The sequence below is a fragment of the Eretmochelys imbricata genome, chromosome 23 (assembly GCF_965152235.1).
Source record: "Eretmochelys imbricata isolate rEreImb1 chromosome 23, rEreImb1.hap1, whole genome shotgun sequence".
Lineage (NCBI taxonomy): Eukaryota > Metazoa > Chordata > Testudines > Cheloniidae > Eretmochelys > Eretmochelys imbricata.
The window spans coordinates 7,071,525-7,094,856 of NC_135594.1; the positions used below are offsets into that span (position 1 = coordinate 7,071,525).

Genomic DNA, 23,332 nt, shown 5'->3' on the forward strand with positions numbered 1-23,332 from the left:
GTGTACATGACCTCCTAGTGCAATCCTGTGGCAAAGAGATCACACAACATGTGGATGTATTAGTAGGGGAATTTGAAGTAGGAAGAGGGAGGTGGTATAAAGCAATGAGGAGAGCAGTCCTAGAATACTTTGTCTAGTTCTTGTGCCCACACTTTAAAAAGGATGGTGAAAAATTAAAGAGGGTTCAGAAAAGAGCTATAAGAATCTCAGTGAGACTAAAGGAACTCAATCTACTTAGCCTATTGAAAAGAAAGTCACATCGTGATTTGACAGTGGCCTCTACATGAGAAGATATTTAATCTAGCAGACAATTGGTAAAACTTTGCTAAGTGCCTGTGTGACTTAGGAGCCTAAGTCCCATTTTCAATATGTGGGGAGTGGGATCCTAAATTACTTGGGTACTTTTGAAAATTTTACCCATAATATCATTGAAAATGGGATTTAGGTTACTAAATCACTTAGGCACTTTTGAAAATGTTACCCCCATATGTGAATTTAAAGGACACAAGTCACGGAGAATTTCTCACATCCCTTTGCAAACTGTTGCAATAGTTAATTATGCTCATAGTTCAAAATGTGTGTCTTACATCCTGTTTGAGCATTGCTGACTTCATCTTCCAGCCATTGGATCTTCTTATGATTGTGCCTGCTAGATTAAAAAGCCCTTTCCTATCAAATATCTTCTCCATATGTGGGTACATATAGACTGCAATCAAGTCCTTCCAAACAATCTGTCCTAGCTCATCCACAAGTTGTTGGGCTGTCTGCAGGAATTACTGAATGGAATTCTCTGGCATGTTATTATTCAGGTCAGACTAGGTGATCACAATGGTCCCTTCTGGCCTTAAAAACCGATGGAAGAGGGTGCATTGATGTAATATGATGATTGTCTCAGCTGAAATATAGCAATTTTGTTTTTAGAGAACAAAACTAAGCAAGCAAATAAAGCAAAGCCTTGTGATTTCTGTAAATACATGTAAAGTATCCAATCCATAGTGAAACACACTTTTAAACTACATAATTTATACAAGAAAATATTTATTTTGATAGCTGTATGTACGCTGGTAGTGCACCGTGAGACAGGGTGTACATCTAACCCAGGAGAAGGCACAGATGTCTTCTTTGTTTGCTAGTCATTTGTCAGTCTGAATAAAGAATGTTGGAGAATAATTGTTCACAACCCTTCATGCTTTACTCCTGTATGTGCGGGATGAGTCAAGTCCCTTGCCAGCCATACTCAGTGAGCGGGGAATGGGATCTGCAAACCAGGCCTATTTAACTGCCTCTTCTTTAACAGGCCATACAGCTTGAGCATACCACAGATCATCTCCACAGGCCAACCCCAAGCTCTCTACAGTCAGCCAGGCCCTGTAGAAAATCTTTAGGGGTGAAGTTGTGGCCCCATTAAAAGTCTATGGCAGTTTTCCCTTTGACTTTAATAGGGCTAGAATTTCCTTCCACTTGTTTTCCTCTTCTCCACATCATCGATCCAGCCCTGCTATGCCATGCACTTTCTGTTAGTTTCAGCAAGATGATTTCTCTGGCACTAGTCCGTTCCCAGCTCTCAGAGTTGGGAGGTTTGATTTATTTACACTTTTGAAAGCACTAAAGCCGCACCATGGGTCTGGAGGCAGATGTTGCCCTGGAGATCTAAATCAGATTCCTGGTGCTGTATCAAGAAGAAATGTGGCAGGGCCGGGGATTTGGGGAAGGACTTGGGAAGGGGCAGAGCTGGGGTGCAGCCGGGGGCAAGAAAAAAAAGCAGAGGCAGCCAAAATTTTTTTTGCTTGGGGCAGCAAAAATCCTAGAGCCAGCCCTGCACACAAGCAACTCCCTTGGGACGTCTCGGGCATCCCGGCCCCGGGCTCCGGGGACACGCAGCGACCCCCCCGGGGACGTCTCGGGCATCCCGGCCCCGGGCTCCGGGGACGCTCAAGCCGCCTCGCGAGCCTCCGGCGCGTGATGGGTTAAAACCGGCCCCGCAGCCGAGGCGGGGGGGCGGGGCCGCGCTGTGGGAGCTTCCGGCCCCCACCGGAAGCCGCCGTCCAAGCCGCTTCCGGGACCCCGGAGGCCCCCGGCCCTTCCCCCTGCGCGCAGCCCCCGCGGCCGGAGCGGTGAGTGGGGGCGGTAACGGCGGGGGCTCCCTCGTTAAAGGGCGCCTGCAGCCCCCCCCCGGAGGGGAAAGGGGAGAAGGTCCCTCCCTCCCCCTCGGTCTGCCGGGGCGCCCCCCCTTCCCCTCGGTCTGCCCCCCCCGGTCTGCCGGGGCGCCCCCTCTTCCCCCCTCGGTCTGCCGGGGGCCCGGCTGGGGAGCCCCCCCTTCCCCCCCCTCGGTCTGCCGGGGGCCCGGCTGGGGAGCCCCCCCCCTCGGTCTCCCCTCCCCCCTCGGTCTGCCGGGGCACCCCGCCCCCGGCCCACTTAGGTAAAGAGAAGGAGCAATGGTCTGGCAGAGGAGGAGGCAAATGGGACTGGATCAGAAGGAAGGAGCAGGAAGGGGAGGCCAATATGGCTCCATGAGGCGCATGGGAATGAGCTGAAAATCGAAAAGGAATCCCACAAAAAGTGGCCATATGGACAGATTGCTAAGGGGCTGTGGAGAGGAATAGCACAAGCCTGCAGGGACAAAATCGGAAAGGCTAAGGCAGGAAATGAGTTATGCCTAGCAAGGGACATACAAAGGTAATAAGAGGAGTTTCTAAAAGTACATTAAGAGGGAGAGAAAGGTGAAGGTAAGTGTAGGCCTGCTGCGTAGCAGGGAAGGAAAGCTAATAACCGGTGACATCAAGAAGGCTGAGATGTTTAATTTGTGTTTTGCGACATTCTTAACTAAGATGATTACTTGTGACCATATTGTCAGTTTCAAGGTAACTGCACCTGTACTCCCTCTCTGTGGTCCCTCAAGGCACCCACTTAAAAGTTTCTGGCTCTGAGACATCACCTCTTTTGGACAGACATGCATGTCTTATTCTCTCTTCACCAGGGGTTTTAAGGCTGCACATCTCCCTAGATCACGCTGTGATGTCCCCAGCAAATCATCTGCCTGTCTTAACTTTCATAGTCCTTGGAGAGAAAGCAATCACACAGCTCTTTCTAAGCAAAGAACGTTCATTCTTTAGATAAAATGGGGGGGGGGGGGAGTTACTATTTATTGGGCTACTTATCCAGAAGTCCCCTTTTTGTCTGTTGATCTGTGTAGAATCCGGTTTGAATCAGAATATATGAGCTTCCCTAGGCAGTGGTACCTCTCTGGAGATGTTATAACATGAGTGATTTGCCTTAATCATTTATTACTGTTTTCACTTCCTGGAGGAGCTGTGGTATCCATCTCCCCACCATGGAGTGTATACAATCCCTGGCCCACAAATGATACATAAACCATTTATATACTTAATATGATATGGTCTTCCATAGATATTGTAGGAAGTTGCCTTGTCTGTCTCATCTTCTCCCTAAATAAGTGGGTGTAACTGTGGTGCTTGACTGGCATCCTAGAGGAATCCAGAGGTTTATTCCCTGAATGGAGTTTAAGCCATTACCTTTCATAAGTTAATATTTCACCTATGCATGTAATAAACATTCTGCTAGCAAGTCAGCATACATCCCTCAAAAACTGTACAGTTTAACAATCATCCTATATAATTTCTCCTGTTAGAACCTAGAGGGTGGAGTTCCTGCTTTCCCCCTCTTGCCCTTGTTCCCCCAAAACCTTTGGGTGTGAACTTGAGACCTGGTCCTCCCACCCCCACCTTCCATCTGGTTTTTAGGGAGGGTGTGTGGTGTCCCTTTGTCCCTCAAGGTATCAGTTCCTCTGGCAGTGAGTTGAGTCCCCATGTACTCTTTGGACAAAAGAGAGAAATAAAGCAGGGCTGCCTCCCTGTGAAGTGGCTCTCAACCAGACGTTGCTTTTACAGCAGAGGGGTTGGACAAGAGAGAGTCTTAAAACATCCCCCATAGCCAAATTCCTTTCTGGCCACCTTCTCAGGCTCTTGGGGCCCCGGGGACTCCTGTGGCTTTACCTCAGCGTCTATGGGAGAATGGGAGGAGTATTGATCCCCCGTCCCAATGGGGTGGCCTTTTCATCTCTGTATATTGAGTCAAGGAGTGCAACAGATTTTCCTCCAGCAGGCTCAGGGTCCTTTACATTTTGACAGATCGTCAGGCAGTCGTAGACTCTGGGGAGAATTTCCCCTTCTTTGCTGGTTGTAGTTACTGTTGTCATCTCCCAAGCAGCTGTCTTACGCTTGGGCATTTCCCACCCTTGGATAGATTGAGCAGTGCACTGCAGCTGCTTCAGTGTCCCTACTTTTGGCTGGAGTCACTGTCATCCCCATGCTCTGTACTTCCGCTGGCTCCCTGGTAAGAGTAGTCGGAGAAGTTATTTCCCTGGCCTGGGCTTCAGGACCCAGAGGGTTTCCCTTTTTAATTCAGTAGGTCTCCTCACTCCCCTGGAGTAAAAAGAAAAGGAGTACTTGTGGCACCTTAGAGACTAACCAATTTATTTGAGCATAAGCTTTCGTGAGCTACAGCTCACTTCATCAGATGCATCCGATGAAGTGAGCTGTAGCTCACGAAAGCTTATGCTCAAATAAATTGGTTATTCTCTAAGGTGCCACAAGTACTCCTTTTCTTTTTGCGAATACAGACTAACACAGCTGCTACTCTGTCCCCTGGAGTAGGCGGCTATCTCACCCACCCTCTCTTCTGGTATTTGTTTGCATATACTGAGAAAGTAATCTGATTCCTCTTGGATACTGGCAGGGTGGATATGACCCTTCCCTTCTCCCACCCCCAACACCACCTTTTCAGCTACTCCTGTTAGCATTGGGGGGTGGAGGGATAGCTCAGTGGTTTGACCATTGGCCTGCTAAACCCAGGGTTGTGAGTTCAATCCTTGAGGGGACCATTTAGGGATCTGGGGCAAAAATTGGGGATTGGTCTTGCTTTGAGTAAGGGGTTGGACTAGATGACCTCCTGAGATCCCTTCCAACCCTGATATTCTATGATAACACAGTCCCTTGAAGGCCTGGAGTTAGCAGAGGGGGTCTGATTCATCCCTTCTGTTTTTAGAGCCATATTATTCCCCAAAGCAAAGAATATGGAATATCTGACAGTACACTTACCCCTTGTGCCCCAAGCCTTCCTGAGTCTGTATAGAAACCTGTGGTGTAGGTTGAGTGAAGGCTCTTATACCAGGAGTTTTTAGCCACGTTTCACACCCTGAGAGCATTTGATGGGGTTTCAGGACATGGAGCTTAACTATCTCTCTTGGTATCTCTCCTGGTCCTGGTATCTCTCCATTCAATGAATGTCTCCCCATTGACTGCCACCTTCCATCCCACTGAGGGTCCAACTGGTCTGCACCTAAGAGGGTGCAGCATGACATATGGGCAGTAGTTTGGGGTGTGATTGGCTCAGCATGAACATTGTATGCCATCAGTGTACTATGTGACTCCCTCCCTCTGGAGATTGTCACCCAGTTAACTCTGTGAGGCTGGGGTTGCAGCTGGCTTTCTGAGCATCGCACTGGGCGGAGCAGGCAGTCCCAGGCAAAGTGACATGGCTGATCACAGATGAGACACTCCTTTGTCCCACCCATCTCAGGGCTTCCCTGCTGCCGCATGTGGGCCTCTGCTTGCGCTCGGTCCCTGTGATCTGATCCCATCCCTTCATTGTTAGGTTTTCTATCAAACCCAGGCTGACTCCACATAATGGCCTGCCAATTTCCCAACAACAGTTTTATCTCTATGATCTTTGTCCGCGAACCCTGGTTTTAGGTCAGGGTAGCAGAGTTTATAGAATTGTTTTAAGCCCATTATTTTGTAGGCCTCACTGACTGTGGCAACCTGCCACAACACTTAATACACTTTGGTCTCCCAAAGATATTGTAAAAAGTTGCCTTATGATGCTCAAAACAATTTTAACAACAAGGGGGAAGGTACACAAGTCACAATAGGGAAAGAACATGTTAAAGAATATTTAGATAAGTTAGATGTATTCAAGTTGGCAGGGACTGATAAAATGTACCATAAGCCGATGGATGATGGGATGCATCATGTACCCTTAGGATCAAGCCTATGGATGATTACTGTGGCTCTTTGGCAATGTACAATGGTAAATTCTGGCTCCTTTTCAGGCTCAGGTTGGCCATCCCCTGAACTAGATGAATCAATCTTAGAGAACCATTAGTGATTATCTTCAAGAGCTTGTGGAGAAGGGGTGAGGTCCCAGAAGACTGGAGAAAGGCATTATGTTTGCCCTTCTTTAAAAGGGGGAACAAATAGGACGTGAGGATTTATAGACCAGTCAGTCTAACTTGATACCTGGAAAGATACAGGAATACATTATTAAACAATTTGTAAACACCTAGAGGAAAATAGGGTAACAAGTAATAGCCAACATGGATTTGTCAATAACAAATCATGCCAAAACAAACTAATTTCCTTCTTTAATGGGGTTATGGCCTATGGAACATAAGAATGGCCATACTGTGTCAGATCAATGGTCCATCTACCCCAGTATCCTGTCTTCCAACAGGGGCTGGTACCAGATGCTTCAGAGGGAATGAACACAGGGCAATTACCAAGTAATCCATCCCCTGTTGTCCAGTCCCAGTTTATGGCAATCACTGGTTTAGGGACACCCAGAGCATGGAGTTGCGTCCTTTACATCTTGGCTAATAGCCATTGATGTACCGATCTTCCACGAACTTATCTCATTCTTTTTGGAACTCGGTTATACTTTTGGCCTTTACAATATCCATTTTCAATGAGTTCCACAGTTGACTGAACACTGTGAAGAAGTCTTCTCTACGTTTTTTTTTTAAATCTGCTGCCTGTTAATTTCATTGGCTTCTTTTTTTGTGTGAAGGGATAAATAACACTTTCCTTATTCACTTTCTCCGCACCATTCTTGATTTTACAGACCGTTATCGTATTCCCCCGTAGTCACCTCTTTTCTAAGATGAACAGTCTTTTAAATCTCTCTTCAGATGGAAGCTGTTCCATACCCCTAATCATTTTTCTTGCCTGTCTCTGAACTTTTTCCAATTGTAATACATCTTTTTTGAGATGAGACGATCAGAACTGCATGCAGGATTCAAGGTGTGGGCGTATCATGGATTTATGTAGTGGCATTAGGCTATTTTCTGTCTTATTATCTATCCCTTTCCTAATGGTTCCTAACATTCTGTCCGCTTTTTTGACTGCGGCGACACATGGAGCTAATGTTTTCACGAACTCCATAGTGGCTCCAAGATCTTTTTCTTGAGTGCTAACAAATAGTTTAGACCGCCACATTTTTTATCTGTAGTTGGGATTATGTTTTCCAGTGAGCACTTTGCACTTACCATCATTGAATTTCATCTGCCATTTTGTTGTCCAGTCACCCAGTTTTGTGAGGTCCCTTTGTAACTCTGCAGTCAGCTTTGAACTTAACTATCTTGAGTTATTTTGTATTGTCTGCAGTGCAGTGTTCACCTCCGTTTCCAGATCATTTATAAGTATGTTGAACAGCACTTGTCCCAGTCCTTGGAGGACCCCGCTATTTACCTCTCTCCACTGTGTAAATTGTCCATTTATTCCTACCTTTTGTTTCCTGTCTTTTAACTATTTACTGATCCATGAAAGGCCCTTCCCTCTTATCCCATGACTGCTTACTTTGCTTAAGAGCAAAGAGTAGATAGCTTGACTTTTGACACAGACCCACATGACATTCCCATAAGGAAACTAGGGAAATGTGGTCTAGATTAATTTACTGTAAGGTGTGTGCACAACTTGTTGAAAGACAAAACTCAAAGACTAGTTATCAGCGTTTCATTGTCAGACTGGGGTAACATTGTCCTGGGTCTGGTACTATTCAACATTTTCATTCACGATTTGGAGAATGGAGTGGATAGTATGCTTATAAAATTTTCAGGCAACACCAATCTGGTAGGGGTTGCAAGCACTTTGAAGGACAGGATTAGAATTCAAAATGACCTTGACAAACTGGAGTCTGAAATCAGTAAGATGAAATTCAATAAAGACAAGTGCAAAGTACTGCACTTAGAAAGGAAAAATCAAATGCACAAAGACGAAAAGGGGAATAACTGGCTAGGTGGCAGTACTGCAGAAAAGGATCTGGATATTGTAAGAGATCATCACGTGAGCCAACAATGTGATGCAGTTGCAAACAACACTAATATCATTCTGGGGTGTATTAACAGGAGTGCTGTATGTAAGACACTGGAGGTAGTTGTTCTGCTCTACTCAGCTGAAATATCGTGTCCAGTTTTGGGCACCACACTTGAATTGGAGAGAGTCCAGAGGAAAGCAACAAAAATGATGAAAGGTTTAGACAGGCTGACCTATGAGGAAATGTTGGGGGGAAAAATCTGGGCATGTTTAGTCTTGGGAAAAGAAGACAGTGGAAATATGAGAAGTCCTCAAATATATAAGGGCTGTTATACAGAGGATCATGATCAATTGTTCTCCATGTCCACTGAAGATAGGAGAAGTAGTAATTGGCTTAATCTGCAGCAAAGAAGTTTTAGGTCGGATATTAGGAAAAACTTTCTAACTATAAGGGTGGTTAAGTATTGGAACAGGCTTCCAAGGTTCGTTTCTAAGAACAGGCTGGACAAACCCTTGTCAGGGATGGTCTAGGTATACCTGGCCCTGCATGGGAGGGCTGGGGAGGGGCTGAGCTGAACTAAATGAGCCCTTTAGATCCCTTCCAGCCCTACATTTCTGTGATTCTGTGAGACCTATTGGAAGGGTGGGGGCAGATTGTCCCATATCTGCTACTGTGGGGTTCTTACACCACAAAACCCCATCTTTTACTGGCTACTGGCATAGACATGGAACTGGACTCGATGGACCTTGAGTCTGATCAAGTTTAGCAATGCCTAGTTTCTGTATCCATTTTCCCATTTATGCAAATACATATCAACCTCCACCCATGAAAGGGATGAGCCTACATCATGGGCCACGGCAGGTAAAATCTATTTGGGGAATACTGAACCGACTTCTTTGCTTTGCAGTGAGTGGAATCGCTGACTCTGCTGTGCTCATCCAAATGGCAAAATGGGAAGATCTTTGGGTCCCAAGTTTCCAGGACTTCACGGAAAGGAAACTCTCAAAAGACACCCACCCAGGTGAGGAAGAAGTTAAACCAACTGAGAAAACATCTCCCTGCCAAGTATAAAGCTGGAATTCCAGCAAAGCTATTGCAAACACCATAGTTCTGTCTCACTTCATCTTGTTCATAGATTTTAAGGCTAGAAGGGGTTAAAAGTGAAATAAACATATCCAGATAAAGAAGGGAAATGAAAGCAGGAGTAAAAAACAGATACAAGAAAAAATGAGTAAATTGTTGGCAAAGAGTCCTAGTCTGCAGTTAGGAAATGCAGATGATAAAGGAAACTAAAGGGATCAATGAAAAATATGTAGCCAGGATAATAGGACAATGAGATTTATTTATATCTGTCTGTCAGGAACAAAATTCTACAAAGGATATAGATCCAGTAATAGATAAAGAAAGTACTGTCAATCATAATACAGAAAAGGCAGAAGTATCAATAAATGTTTCAGTTCTGTATTTAGAAAGGAGTAGAATGATATATTCACAGCTTAGCGTGATAATGAAATACTTTATATTCTATCAGTAACTAGGGAGGATGTTAAACAGCAACTATTAGACATGTTTACACCAGCAGGACCAACAATTTGTAATTAAAACAATTAAGTGATGAGCTCTCTGAACCATTAATGTTGACTTTTAATGAATCTTAGTATACCAGGAAAGTTCCAGAGGACTGGAAAAAAGCTAATGTAACCATATTTTAAAAGAATAAATAGGATCACTTGGTAAAATAATATGGATTTTAATATAGCTAAATGCAAATGTATACACCTAGGAATGAAGAATGTAGGCCATATTTACAGGATAGGGGACTCTGTCCCAGGAAACAATGACTGGAAAGGATGTGGTGGTGGTGGTAGATGATCAGGTGGACATCAGCTCTCACTGCAATGCTGTGACTAAAAGGGCTAATGTGATCCTAGAATGCATACAATTTTGAGCAGCAATAGGGAAGCTGTTTTCCCTCTGTATTTGTCACAGGTGTGACCACTGCTAGAATACTGCGTTTAGTTCTGGTGTCCACAATTCAGGAAGGATGTCGATAAATTGGAGAAGGTCCAGAGGAGAGCCATGAGAACGATTAAAGGATTAGAAAACCTGCCTTATAGTGACAGACTCCGAGTTCAATCTGTTTAGCTTAACAAAGACTAGGTTAAGGGGCAACTTGATTACTGTCTATAAGTGCCTACATGGGGAACAATCTAACAGAGAAAAGAATAATACAATCCAATGGTTGGAAGTTGAAGTTAGACAAGTTCAGATTGGAAATTGGCATACATTTTAAACAATGAGGGTAATTAACCATTGGAACAATTTACTGAGGGTTGTGATGCATTCTCCATCAATGACAATTTTTAAATCAAGATTGGATATTTTTCTAAATGATATGATCATTTGGCCTGGTTCTCTGGCCTGTGTTATCCAGGAGGCCAGACTGGATGATCACAGTGGTCTCATCTTGCAATCTATGAACTATATAGGCTAGTTCGTGTGACATTGTCCGAAACAAAATCATGGAAAGGCTGATCTGGGACTCAGTAAATAATTAAAGGATTGTAGCATAACATGGTTTTATGGATAGTAGGCTGTGTGTCTGTCACGGAGGTCACAGATTCCATGACTTTCCATGACTTCGGCAACAGCCGGTGCTGGCTCAGGGGCTGGGCTAGCAGCAGCAGTTTGGGTGTGTGGGAAGGGGCTCAGGGATGGGGCAGTGGGTTGGGGTGCATGTGAGCACTTACCTGGGGGGCGAGGGGGAGCGGTGGCAGTCCCTGGCTCCCACCGCCATGTCCCTGCAGTTCCTAGGCGGAGCGGCCAGGGGGGCTCCACACACTGCCCGCACCCACAGGCACCGCCCCCACAGCTCCCATTGGCTGCAGTTCCTGGCCAATGGGAGCTGCAGAACTGCCATTTGTGGTGGGAGCAGCACACAAAGCCCCAGGCTACAGGGACATGCTGGATAGGGAGCTTGCCAGCCCCGCCAACCCCCAAACCCCCCAGCACCAGTGGGGGTCCTGGGCTACGCACCACCGCCCGCCTCCTCCCCAGCACCAGCAGGGGTCCTGGGCCACCAGCACCCCCATCCCATCCCTCCGATCACCCCGGCCCAAGTTTTAGTTAGGGGTACATAGTAAAAGTCATAGACAGGTCACAGGCTGTGAATTTTTGTTTACTGCCCGTGACCTATCCATGACTTTTACTAAAAATACCTGTGACTAAAATGTAGCCTTTGGGACGTTGCACTCCAGAATGCTGTCTGCATTTTGTTAGCAATACTGCCCCCTCCCCACCCCCCCAACATGTTTTCAGGCACCCAGGGACCAGGAACCCAAAACTTCACGAGAACACCTAGGAATGACATCACAGGGTTTAAAGGTACTGGAAAGGTGTGTAACCAGAGACAAATAGGGGTTTTACATGTACTGCCTCCACCATGGACAGTGTCCAAGACTCCGGCAGTATGTTCAGGAGGAGGGTGTGACTTTGCACTCCATATGCTTTATAAAAATATGTTTATATGTGTCAATATGATGTAACTGGAATATGCTTTATGCAAAAGGTCTCTTGTAAGATATCATTACAGAGCTTATAATCTACTGAGTGTGGTCATCCTATTTGTATGTATGTATCATTCTTGTATCTAAAACTAGAAATATGAAGTATAACTCTGAAGTCCTATTGTAATTATGCAAAGTGTGGGTCATTAATAGTGGTTTAGAATCTTGATGACTCCCATTGACTAGGACAATTGGTTGTAAATGGCTCTGTTTACTTGCACGCCTTCCTGTGTTTTTGTGAGTCAGGCTGGGAAGAATGGAGGGTTGGGGTCTCACAGGACATGTGACTATGTCACCTGGTACTGGAATCCATCTTAAACCTAGTGCTTTTCCATTTAAAAGGAGGGGTGGGGACCGAGAGAGACAATATTCCCACCTTGTGCCAAAGCTATAAAAGGGGGTGGAACAGAACAAAGAGGGCTGCCAGTCATGAGAAATCCCCTAGTTACCACCTGAACTGGAACTAACAAGGACTGTACCAGGGGAAAGGATTGGGCCCAGACTAGGAAGGAGTCTAGTCTGTGAAAGAAGATTATTGGAACATCTCTGAGGGTGAGATTTACCTGTAGTCAGTGTCTTAATGTATTAGGCTTAGACTTGTGTGTTTTGTTTTATTTTGCTTGGCAACTTACTTTGTTCTGTCTTTTATTACTTGAAACCACTTATACTTAATAAAATCACTTTTGTATATTAATTAACCCAGAGTAAGTGATTAATACCTGGGGGAGCAAACAGCTGTGCATATCTCTCTATCATTTTTTTTTTTTTTTAGGGTGTACACTTTATGAGTTTACCCTGTATAAGCTTTAAAAAGAGTAAAATAGATTTATTTGGGGTTTGGATCCCATTGGGAGCTGGGTGCTTAAGAAACAAGAGTACTTGCTGAGCTGTTTTCAGTTAAGTCTGCAGCTTTGGGGGCGTGGGTCAGACCCTGGGTTTGTGTTGCAGAAGGCTAGCGTGTCTGGCTCAACAAGACAGGGTTCTGGAGTCCCAAGCTGGCAAAGAAAACGGGCTCAGAGGTAGTTTCGGCACATCAGGTGACAGTCCCAAGGGGGTCTCTGTGACTGAACCCATCACAGCCTTAACAATAGGTCTTGTCAAATAAGTTTTATCATTTTTTGATGACATTACATATTTGGTTTATAAAGGCCCTTGTATTGTCATAATATACTTAGACTTCTATAATGTATGTCTTGGAACAAATTTTGAAAGAGAAACTAGTTAAGGACAAAGGTAAACAGTAATTGGGCTAAAATACAACATGGTTTTATAAAAGGTAAATAATTCTCGACCAACCTGATTTCTTTCTTTGAGAAGATAACTGAATTTGTAGACAAAGGAAATACAGTAGATCTAATCTACCTGGATTTCAGTAAGACATTTGATACAGTTCCACAGGGGATGTTGTTAATTAAATTGGAGAAGATGGGGATTAATATGACAATTGAAAGGTGAATAAGGAACTGGGTAAAGAAAAGAGTACAATGGTTCATACTGAAAGGTGAACTGTCAGACTGGAGGGAGGTTACGAGTGGAATTCCTCAGGGATCAGTCTTGGGACCAATCTTACTTAATATTTTCATTCATGAGCTTGGCACGAAAAGTGGATAAGTTGGGACATATTGCCAATACAGAGGAGGACCGGAATATCATACAGGAAGATCTGGGTGACCTTGAAAACTTGAGTAATAGAAATGGAACTAAATTTAATATCACAACGTCATGCCCTTAGGGACTAACAACATGAATTTTTGCTATAAACTGGAGACATATCAGCTGGAAGCAACAGAGGAGAAAGACTTGGGTCTGTTGGTTGATCACAGAAACACTATGAGCCACCAATGTGATGTGACCATGAAAAAGGCTAATGCAGTCCTAGGATACATCAGGCAAAGTATTTCCAGTAGATAGGGAAGTGTTAGCACCATTGTACAAGGCATTGGTGAGACCTCATCTGGAATGCTGTGTGCAGTTCTGGTCTCCCATATTTAAGAAAAATTAATTCAACATGGAACAGGTGCAGAGAAAGGCTACTAGAATGATCAGAGAAGTGGAAAACCTACCTTATGAGAGGAGACTCAAAGAACTTGGCTTGTTTAGCCTAACCAAACAAAGGCTATGGGTACATATGATTGCACTCTATAAATACATCAGAGGCATAAATACCAGAGAGGGAGAGGAGTTATTTACATTAGGTGCCAGTGTTGAGACAAGAAAAAATGGCTAAACTGGCCATCAGCAAGGTTAGCCTTGAAATTAGATGAAGGTGTCTTACCATCAGAGGAGAGAACTTCTGAAATAGCCTTCCAAGGGGAGCAGTGGGGCTAAAAAACTTAACTGGCTTCAAGACTGAGCTTGATAAGTTTATGGTGGGTGTGGTATGAGGAGACTGCCTACAATGCCATGTGGCCCATCTTTGACTGCTGGTAGCAAATATCCCCAATGGCTGGTGGAGGGACACTAGATGGGTAGGGCTCTGAGTTACTACAGAGAATTCTTTCCCTGGTGTCTGGCTGTTGGTTCTTGCTGAAATGCTCAGGGTCCAACTGACTGCCAGATGTGGGGTCGGGAAGGAATTTTCCCCCCAGGTGAGATTGGGTTGGTTTTTTTTGGCTTCCTCTGCAGCATGGGGCATGGGTCACTTGCTGGTTTAAACTAGAATAAATGGTGGATTCTCTGAAAGTCTTTAAATCATGATTTGAGGACTTCAGTAACTCAGCCAAAGATTATGGGTCTATTAAAGGAGTGGGTGGGCGAAGTTCTGTGGCCTGTAACATGCAGGAGGTCAGACATGATAGTCATGATGGTCCCTTCTGGCCTTCAAGTCTGTGACATTGTGATTAAAAAAAAAAAAAAAGGCATTATACAAAATCATTGTAGCCCATATTAAAAGGATTAAAAATTGGTTAATTGATAGACATCAAAATGTACATGGGAAATCATCATCCAGTCAGCTGTTTCTAGTGGGGTCCCACACGGCTTTGTTCTTGACCCACTACTATTCAATATCTTTATCAATGAAGTGGAAGTTGTTAGAGGGATTTCCCTTCACCCCTCCCCTGGTTCTTGTCATGCAGACAGAAAGCAGAAGACCAGAAGTCCAAAGTGCAGCCAATGTGATGTTTATTGGGGTTAGTTCCAAGCAAACATGACCATAGCTCTACACATCCGCAGAGTCTGTTTCCCAGTGTTCCATTCCCAGCTCTGACACTGCAGAGCATTTACTCCATGTCCCACTTCCCAGCTCTGACGCCGCAGAGCCTTGCCTGTGTCCCTGTTCCCCGTTCTCATTTCCCATTCCTCATTTTCCCTATTCCCATCTCCTCTTCCTTAGCAGGCCCAAATCTACCTGCAATGCACGCCCACAGTCCCACACATTACAACTTATGGTCATGTTCCATTTTGGGTCTGGGGTCTTCATCCCACCCCTTTTGTACCCCATGGGAGGGGCGAGGTGTGAGGTTGTGCTCCGGTCAGGGATTGGCATTTCTCTGGTCTTTTAGTGTTTTATACCTCCCCTCCCCCTTTTCCCCCAGACCCATTGCCCCTCCCGACTGGTTGCTTGACTTTGCCTCAACCCCTATCTCAAGGCAATCTTAAAGTGTGCTCTTGAGTAAGGCTTTCACTGCTCTTATCTGTTCCCATTGTACTAACAAATCCATCTGACTAGGCAGAAGCAACATCACAGTGCCTTTGTCCCTTTTTTACACATTTTAATATAAGAGTATCAAAAAGTCAAACCCCAAATTCTATCCCAGGCTAACAAACAGACCTATATACTAACAGAAGAAAATATAAAATCCTTGCTGGTGACACAAATTGTTGGAGTGGTAAATAACATAGCCAAATGCAAGGTCACACACTGAAGATCAAAGAATCATGGTCACACGTATAGACTAGGGGCCTGTATCCTGGAAAACAGTGACTTAGAAATAGTGATAGATAAACAATTGAACAAGAGCTACTAGTACAATGTTGTAGCTTAGAGGGTGAACGCAATCCTTGTATTCATAAGTAGGGGAATATCACTTAGGAGGAGGAAGGTTCTGTTGCCTATGTATATGGCATCAGTGAGACCATTACCAGATACTGTGTCCAATTGTTGTGTCCACACTTCAAAATGAATGTTGAAAAATTAGAAAAGGTTCACTATAGAGCTACAAGAATGAGCCGAGGTCTGGAAAATCTGCCTTATGGTGACAGGCTAAAGAAGCTCATTCTATTTAGTTTATCAAAGAGACTGTCAAGAAGGGAGTGTACATGAGCAGAAAGTTTCTGATAGTTAACAGTTCTTTAATCTAGCATCAAAAGGAATAACAAGATCCAGTGGCTGGAAGCTGAAACTAAACAAATTCCAACTAGAAATATGGTGCTGTTATTTTAACAGTAAGGGTAATTAACCAGTGGGAGAGTTTACCTAGAGAACTGCTGGATTCTGTATCACTTGAAGTCTTTAAATCGAGATTGGATATCTTTTTAAAAGATATGATATAGCTCATTATATGGGCTTGATGCAGAAATTGCTGGGTGAGGTTCTGTGGCCTGTGTTATGCAGGAGGTCAGACTAGATGATCTAATGGTCTCATGTGACCTTAATAGCTATGAATCTAAGGAACCAGTATGATCAATATGCTAGTTCATTACTCACATGGTGACAGGTTTCAGAGTGGTAGCCGTGTTAGTCTGTATCAGTAAAAGCAACGAGGAGTCCTTGGGGCACCTTAGAGACTAACATTTATTTGGGCATGGCCACTTGGGTTTTAGCCCACGAAAACTTATACGCAAATAAATTCATTGTTTTAGTTCGTTAGTGTAACCAGCAGCTGTCGTGACCTCAGGGTAGACCGCTGCATTCCACCAACCTGACTGATTTCTGTTAAGAGCCCCTCCTTTCCCTCCATTTCTTTTCTCTGGGTTTTCAGACAGGAAGCTGACGAAAGCTCTTTCCCTCTTATCTCCCTTGGGAAGGGCCCAGAGTCCTGGCTCCCAGTTTCTACGTTTATCAGCATTGTTTTATTTATTTTCATTTCCCCTTTCCCTGGGTTCATTTTTCCTGAGCTCAGGCAGTTACTTTCTCTTTTTATCCTAGCAGATGATGAGATTGCAAGTGAGAGCGAAGAGGATGACAGTCCTCAGCCGGAAGGGCCTGAGAAAGTGGAGCCTCATGGAACATTATCAAGAAGATCCAAATCAAATGTTTCCCAGAGTCAGCAGAGCTCAGAAAAGCAGCCGCAAAAGCCTGCAGGGAAGAGACGGGGTAAGTCTGCTCCCCAAGAGAGAGCTTTGGGAAAGCAGCAGAGAATCCACAAAGGGGAGGTGCCAAATGCATGTCTGGAGTGTGGGAAGGTCTTTGGCCGGAAATCACATCTCATTAGACACCAGAGAACTCACCGGCGAGAGAAGCCGACTATTTGTAATGAGTGCGGGAAGAGCTTCAGTCGCAGCTCAACTCTCATTGAGCACCAGAGAACCCACACGGGCGAGAAGCCCTACAAATGCACGGAGTGTGGGAAGAGCTTCAGCCAGAGCTCCCACCTCATCACGCACCAGAGGATCCACACAGGCGAAAAGCCCTACCAGTGCACCATATGCGGGAAGCGCTTCCACCAGAACTCGCATCTCCTGACCCACCAGAGAACCCACACGGGTGAGAAGCCCTACCAGTGTACCCAGTGCTGGGAGCGCTTCAGCCGCAGCTACACCCTGACCAGACATCAGCGGAGCCACACGGGGGAGCGGCCCTATCAGTGCCCTGACTGTGGCAAATGCTTCAGCCTCAACTCCACCCTCCTCAGCCACCAGAGAACGCACACGGGCGAGAAGCCCTACAAATGCTCTAAGTGCGGTAAGAGCTTCACGCGGAGCTCCACACTCGTGCAGCACCAGAGAACGCACATAGGGGACAAGATCTATACGTGCCCCTGTTGCAACAAGGTGGCCTGCTCTAGCCTGTTCTTCTGAGTCTGGCTGCGGGACCTGCTCCAGCTTGTCCTTCTGAGCCTGGGTGTCAGGCTCGTTCCAGCTTGTCCTTCTGAGCCCAGGCACTGGACTGCTCCAGCCTGCCATAGGATTCCTCTTTTCCTGTTTGTGGATGTATCCTAAAGAGCAGGGACTGCCAAGGCACTTTGAGATGCTTTTCCTGTAGGAACCACAGCGAGCACAGCTCCTCAACAGGGGAAAGCTCACACTTTGTTCACCTTTTGTTTTAGTTCAGCGACTTTCCCTCTTGTGCGTGTGCATGCTGGGGGAATGTAATACTTCCCTTACATCTCCCTCCTGATTTCATAATACTGTGCACTTCAGTGCATTTAAGGATCTTGGTTCTTCACACACACTAATGAAGTAGGCCTCCCACAGGTTTGAGAGATAGGGACATTTTAAAAATAAAGAAAGGGAGGTGAAGTGACATCAGTGAGTCACCAGCAGAGCTGTCACGCTCCCCAGCCAGAATTCCTCACTTATCCCTTATTGCTGTCATGTTCCCCAGACCTGGTTCTCTGTGTGAGAAAGGAGAAAAGCGAGGGGAAAGCCCCTTTTCGTGGGGTTTGCAAGCTCTGCCAAAATACATTTCTGGGGCTGTTTTGCTAATGAACCTCCCAGCCTTGAGGTTCTGTGGGTGTGATGAATGTCAGTCCGTATGATCTTCACACAGGGCAAGAGTTTCTCTTCCTTGGTGAAAGAGCACTCTTATTTTGCCTTAGTGGGCTAAGGCCAGTGACTGGGGTGTGGAGGGCTCGAAGAAAAGCAGACCAGACCAAAGCAGAACAGCCTTCCAGAGTTAACACACCTGGAGTTTGTTCCCTGTTTCGTTGGTCGTGGGGAGGAAACCTTTTCCTTTTTGTACGTTGTACCTCTTCATATTGTTGATAAAGAAACCTGATAATTAAGCTCAGGAGAGATGCAGCTGTATTCAGTTGTATGAGCATCTCTCTGTCTTGTTTGACCTAACGTGTTTCTGATAGGAATTGTTCATTGTTTCTTTAAAGCCCAAATGAATTGTATGGACCCGCAATATCATAGAAAAGGCCTGGAAAAGTACCTGCTTCACTTCAGTTTGCAGCCTGCTGGAATGAACTTCAGACCAAAGCTCTGATTCCATTTACAGCAAAGTCCTTGTGGAGCAAGTAAATCCAACTCTTTCCTCTGAGGTCAGCTGATCTGCAACTTCTTGAGTATTGTCTTTGCTGCAGAGTTCGCTCTTACCGGGTGTTGCCCCTAACCTCACCTCCCACACAACCCTCTCACACAAGTTAACTGTGCCTTCTGTCCCAGCTAGCTGGCCTGGCTACAGCTGCAGGTTGGAGCCTGGGTACCACTTTCACTTGGGCTGGTAACCCGCCCATTTGCAATGAAGATGCGGGTTAAATCACTCGAGTGCTGATAGTGGAATTATGGGAAGGCACTGGAAGACTGTGTGCCCTGAAGGACTGACAAGTTCTCCCACAATTCACTAGGAAAAAATCCGAGTGGCTGATCTTACTGCAGCACAAAAAACCATGGGCTATAGCTCTAGAAGTCCTAGCAACACGTGGGGGAGCGAGGCACCAGTGAGGACATTGTAATGTGGGTGTGGATTTATAGGGTGGTCACTCACGCCCTGCTGTTAATGACCCAAGCTAACTCTGCAATGAAGTCATACTCTAAGGATTTTTTTGAGCTGTGTGTTAAACCAGTGGTTCTCAACCTTTCCAGGCTACTGTACCCCTGAAGCTGAGACCCGCGGCATGGGGCTGAAGCCTGAGCCCTGCTGCCCAGGGCTGAAGCATGTAACTTAGCTTCACATGGCCCCAGGCAACTGCCCTGCTTGCCATCTCCTAATGCCAGCTCTGTACTTGCAACCCCCTTAAACCCATCCCACGATCCCCCTGGGGGTCGTAGCCCACAAGTTGAGAAACACTGATCTAGATGAGTTGACGTACCCCCTGGAAGACCTCTGCGTACCCCCAGGGATACACGTCTGGTTAAAAACCACTGTGTTAAACCATCTACATTTGAAAATGCTCAGTCACCAGCAGGGAGACAGTTCTGAAGGCAAGAAAAGCTTGAGTCTCGACTCAACACTTCACTGCCACCAGGGAACCATAAATGAGCTGCAAACTGTCTCCCTCTTCCTGGCAAGAACTCCAGCAGTTTTCTGCACTCCCTGTGTGATCTTTAGCTACCAGCTTAGGACTGGCTTAAAATTATACTTTATCATCTACAAAAACATCAGCTTTGAGTGAGCTGCTAGAAAATGAAAATTAGGTGGTCCTGCAGTTATCAGAAAAGCCTGGAAGGAATTGAAAGAGATGCTTGTACAGGAGCCAGGATTAAAGTTCTATATAAGTTGAAGTCCTATACAAATCTTAATAGGTGCCTCGCAATTTGATTTTGCAATAGTGGGAAGAAAGCTGACAGTTTACAGTTTATGCTTTCAGGTCACAGAGATGCAGAAACTAGATGCACAAATACAAACAGAGCTGTTAGGGACATTGCTTAAGTGCTAGGAGAAATTTTGACCAGAAAGCAGAGGCTGAAACAGACCCAGGTCTCTATAGCATATTACCTGTTCTATAAGAGTGCAAAGTATGATGATAAAGCTACAGTTGTGAGAAAAAGCTGTGTCATAGCAATGAAGTGTTGCCAGCTGGTGCCCTATCCATACTTGCTACGTTAGAGAAAGAAGCTGAGGAAGAGAGACATGGAGATATAAGCTTGGTGATCCCTTTTCACAGCAAGTGAAAGGCCACAAAGAGTGAAAACAATTATGAAAGGATGGCCAAAGGTAATGCACAGCAGTCAGCAAGAGACTATGGAGGTTACAGATATAAATGTACAGCAATGAATGGCATGATTGTTCATAGGCATAAAACTATTATACTCCAGTGACTTTACCAGTGAATGCTACAGGGAGGCTATTTGGGAATCATATGTAAAAGAAATAAACCCAGAGGCTTCTCAAATGTGAGTAAGCTATTTGTTCTACTTGAGATACAATCTACAGACCCATGATTCCCTGTCTGATACTACAGAGGCTATCAAATGGTCAGAGATGGGCCAAATCAAAACCCTGCATTGGAATACCCTGAAGTTTTGCGGAGGTTCGAATGTATATCTGAACTGCTTGATTCAGGCCCAGCTATGCCAGTGGACATCATGGATTCTCATGTGGCAAAGGACAAGTGAAGTTCATTACTGATTATTGCTCTTTGCACCCTGAAATGTGAACATTTGAAAGTATCTTTGTAAGACATGGAATTCCAGATTAAAAACCCAGATTTTTAAAGGTATTTAGGCAGTGTTCCATTCAGCATTGCAAGGCCTAAGGCCCAGATTTCTAAGGGGAGTTAGGGTGTCTAACTTCCACTGGGAGTTAAGCACCTAACTATCTTTAAAAATCTGGGTTTAAGTGATTTAGATGGCTAAATCCCATTTTCAAAAGTGACTTAGCAGCCTAAATCATTGAAAGACATTGATTTCAATAGGAGTTAGGATCTGGGTCTTAAGTGTTTGTCACTTTTGAGAGTGTGAATTAGCCATCTTAGTCACTTGGGGTAGATTCACAAAGGGGACTTAGGTGTTTCAACACCTATTTCCCCAGTGCCCTTCCACCCAGTGGAATTCACAGCCCTAAATTATGCATCCAGGCTCCCTAAGCATTGTATGGGGAGAGTTAGGTGCCTGATAAAGGGATTCTCAGAAGCCAGCAAGCTGAGCAGGGAGCCACCATAGCCAGCCAGGAGTGAAATGCACAGGAAAGGGCAGGGATTAGGACCCAGCTCCACAAAGGTACTCCCATTGATCTGGGCCTTAAGGATCTGACCGACAGGTGGGAGAGATTCTCATCTGTGGGGAGCTGCGGTGGATGCTCCACCTGCCCTGGGTGTGGCTCTTACCATCAGAGCCCTGGCAGATACAAAATTTGTGTCCCCAGCCACACTGCTATCTGCAGAAATAGTCCACGGATATAAAGCGGATACCCATGGATTTGCAGGGCTCTAGTTCTGGCACTTGCTTGGGAGGTGGGAGACCTGTTTTCAAACCCTTGCCTGATTTGGAGCGGAGATTTGAATCAAGGTCTCTCATCTCCCAAGTGAGCGCCCATACCACCAGGCTATTGGGTATTCTGGGGTGGCTCTTCCTGGCTCTTCTGTTGAACCTGTTCCATTTGGTATTAAATAAATATTCCTGGGGCCAAAGGACACAAGAGAGAGGCTAAATAGCCTGATGATTAGCACACTTGCCTAGGATATAGAAGCAGCAGGTTCAAGTCCCTGCTCTGGTAAATATACAAACTGGAGTCACTCCAACAGGAGAGGGCTCCAACCCAGAATAGCTTGGTGGTTAGGGCATTTTCCAGTAAGATGGGAAACCTGGCTTTAAGTCCTTCCTCCAAATCAGGCAGAGCAAGCATTTAAAACTGGTAGAAACTAGGTGCTTAGTGGGGACTTAGGTTTAGGTAGCAACTGAGTGGTGATTTTTTGAATGTCTGAGATGCCTAAAATGTTGGATTTATGAGCCTATATCCCTTTGTGAATATAGTTCTACACTTTGCAACAGTGGGCAGAGCAATAGCAAAATACCTTTAAGAATGTGGGCCAAAGTGTTCAGTGATATTAGAACAGAATGTTCCCCCCACAGAAATTAAGCAGCTTTCAGTTGGTGTAGATTTTAAGCATATGATTTCAACTTCTAACCGTTTTAGATCAAATGGGCTAAACAAGAGCTTAGTACAGATAGTGAAGAAGTGGATGAAGAAGCTACAAATCCTTTGGATCAGCTCCATGCATGCATTAGTAGATGAGGGAGAGTCACCAACTCAATTGTTGAGAAGAGGGATGAAAATTAACCTTCCCAGCAAGAAAAAAGCTAAACAAGACTCAGAATGAAGAGAGAATAAGATGAATGAGAACCAGAAAATTAAACAAAGTTACGTTGATTTTTCAGAAGAACACACTCTTCCATCATTTTAGCTTTGGCGACATAGTGCATCCTTGTGCCTACACCACAAAGAGGTGATTAGAAAAGCAGAGAGAGCTCCAAAATCCTCGCAAGTGTATAATGTGTTGGCTGCCCTTTGATTTAATAAACACGCCCTGAGCTCACAGATACAAAGTCTCCTGCAGATGACCCCTTAGAACTTGTCATTGTGGGACAGAATAGAGAAAAATGGAGAGGTTAATTAATCTGAAGAAGATAATACATTAAGAAGCTCTTAAACCACTACGAATTAAAAGTGTCATAAGTCTTTACAGAAAATTGTATAAGCAGGTAAACGCTTGCTGGAGGGTGAAGTGCAAGTTGCCTCTTCTGCTTGGAGAAGCAGAACATACAAAGTAGCTGATTTCTGTGTATGTGATGTTGAAATGTATATTGTATACATTGAGAGACAGGAAGGCATTGTTTAAAAGAAGGATGAGATAGTGATATAAATACTAGACTTAATAGATGACTCTTAGAATGTTAACAGGTATATGAGAATTTGGAGATGGTCCTGAAGAATTATTGATCGAGGGCAAAATTCTGCCCTGGATTCTACACCATCCAATCCCCCTGAAGGCAGTGGGGGTTGTTACGGCAGGACGTGCCATGTTGTTTTGAAGAAAACAATTGACTTGATGGTGCAGCTATGAATTCAAGCTGAACAATAAACTAGTTATTCTTCTCACTCATGGTGT

At 44.9% G+C, this 23,332-nt stretch overlaps 1 protein-coding gene across 1 annotated transcript in view; it reads left to right on the plus strand.

Moving 5' to 3' along the window:
* The window catches only part of LOC144279285 (uncharacterized), a 281,818-nt gene extending 258,496 nt beyond the window's left edge, over nucleotides 1-23,322 (plus strand). Inside the window, 1 exon segment of the mRNA XM_077840774.1 lies at nucleotides 16,999-23,322. Within this exon segment, the coding sequence (XP_077696900.1) occupies nucleotides 16,999-17,636 (638 nt within the window). The 3' untranslated portion in view covers nucleotides 17,637-23,322.
* Nucleotides 23,323-23,332: the final 10 nt, after the last annotated feature.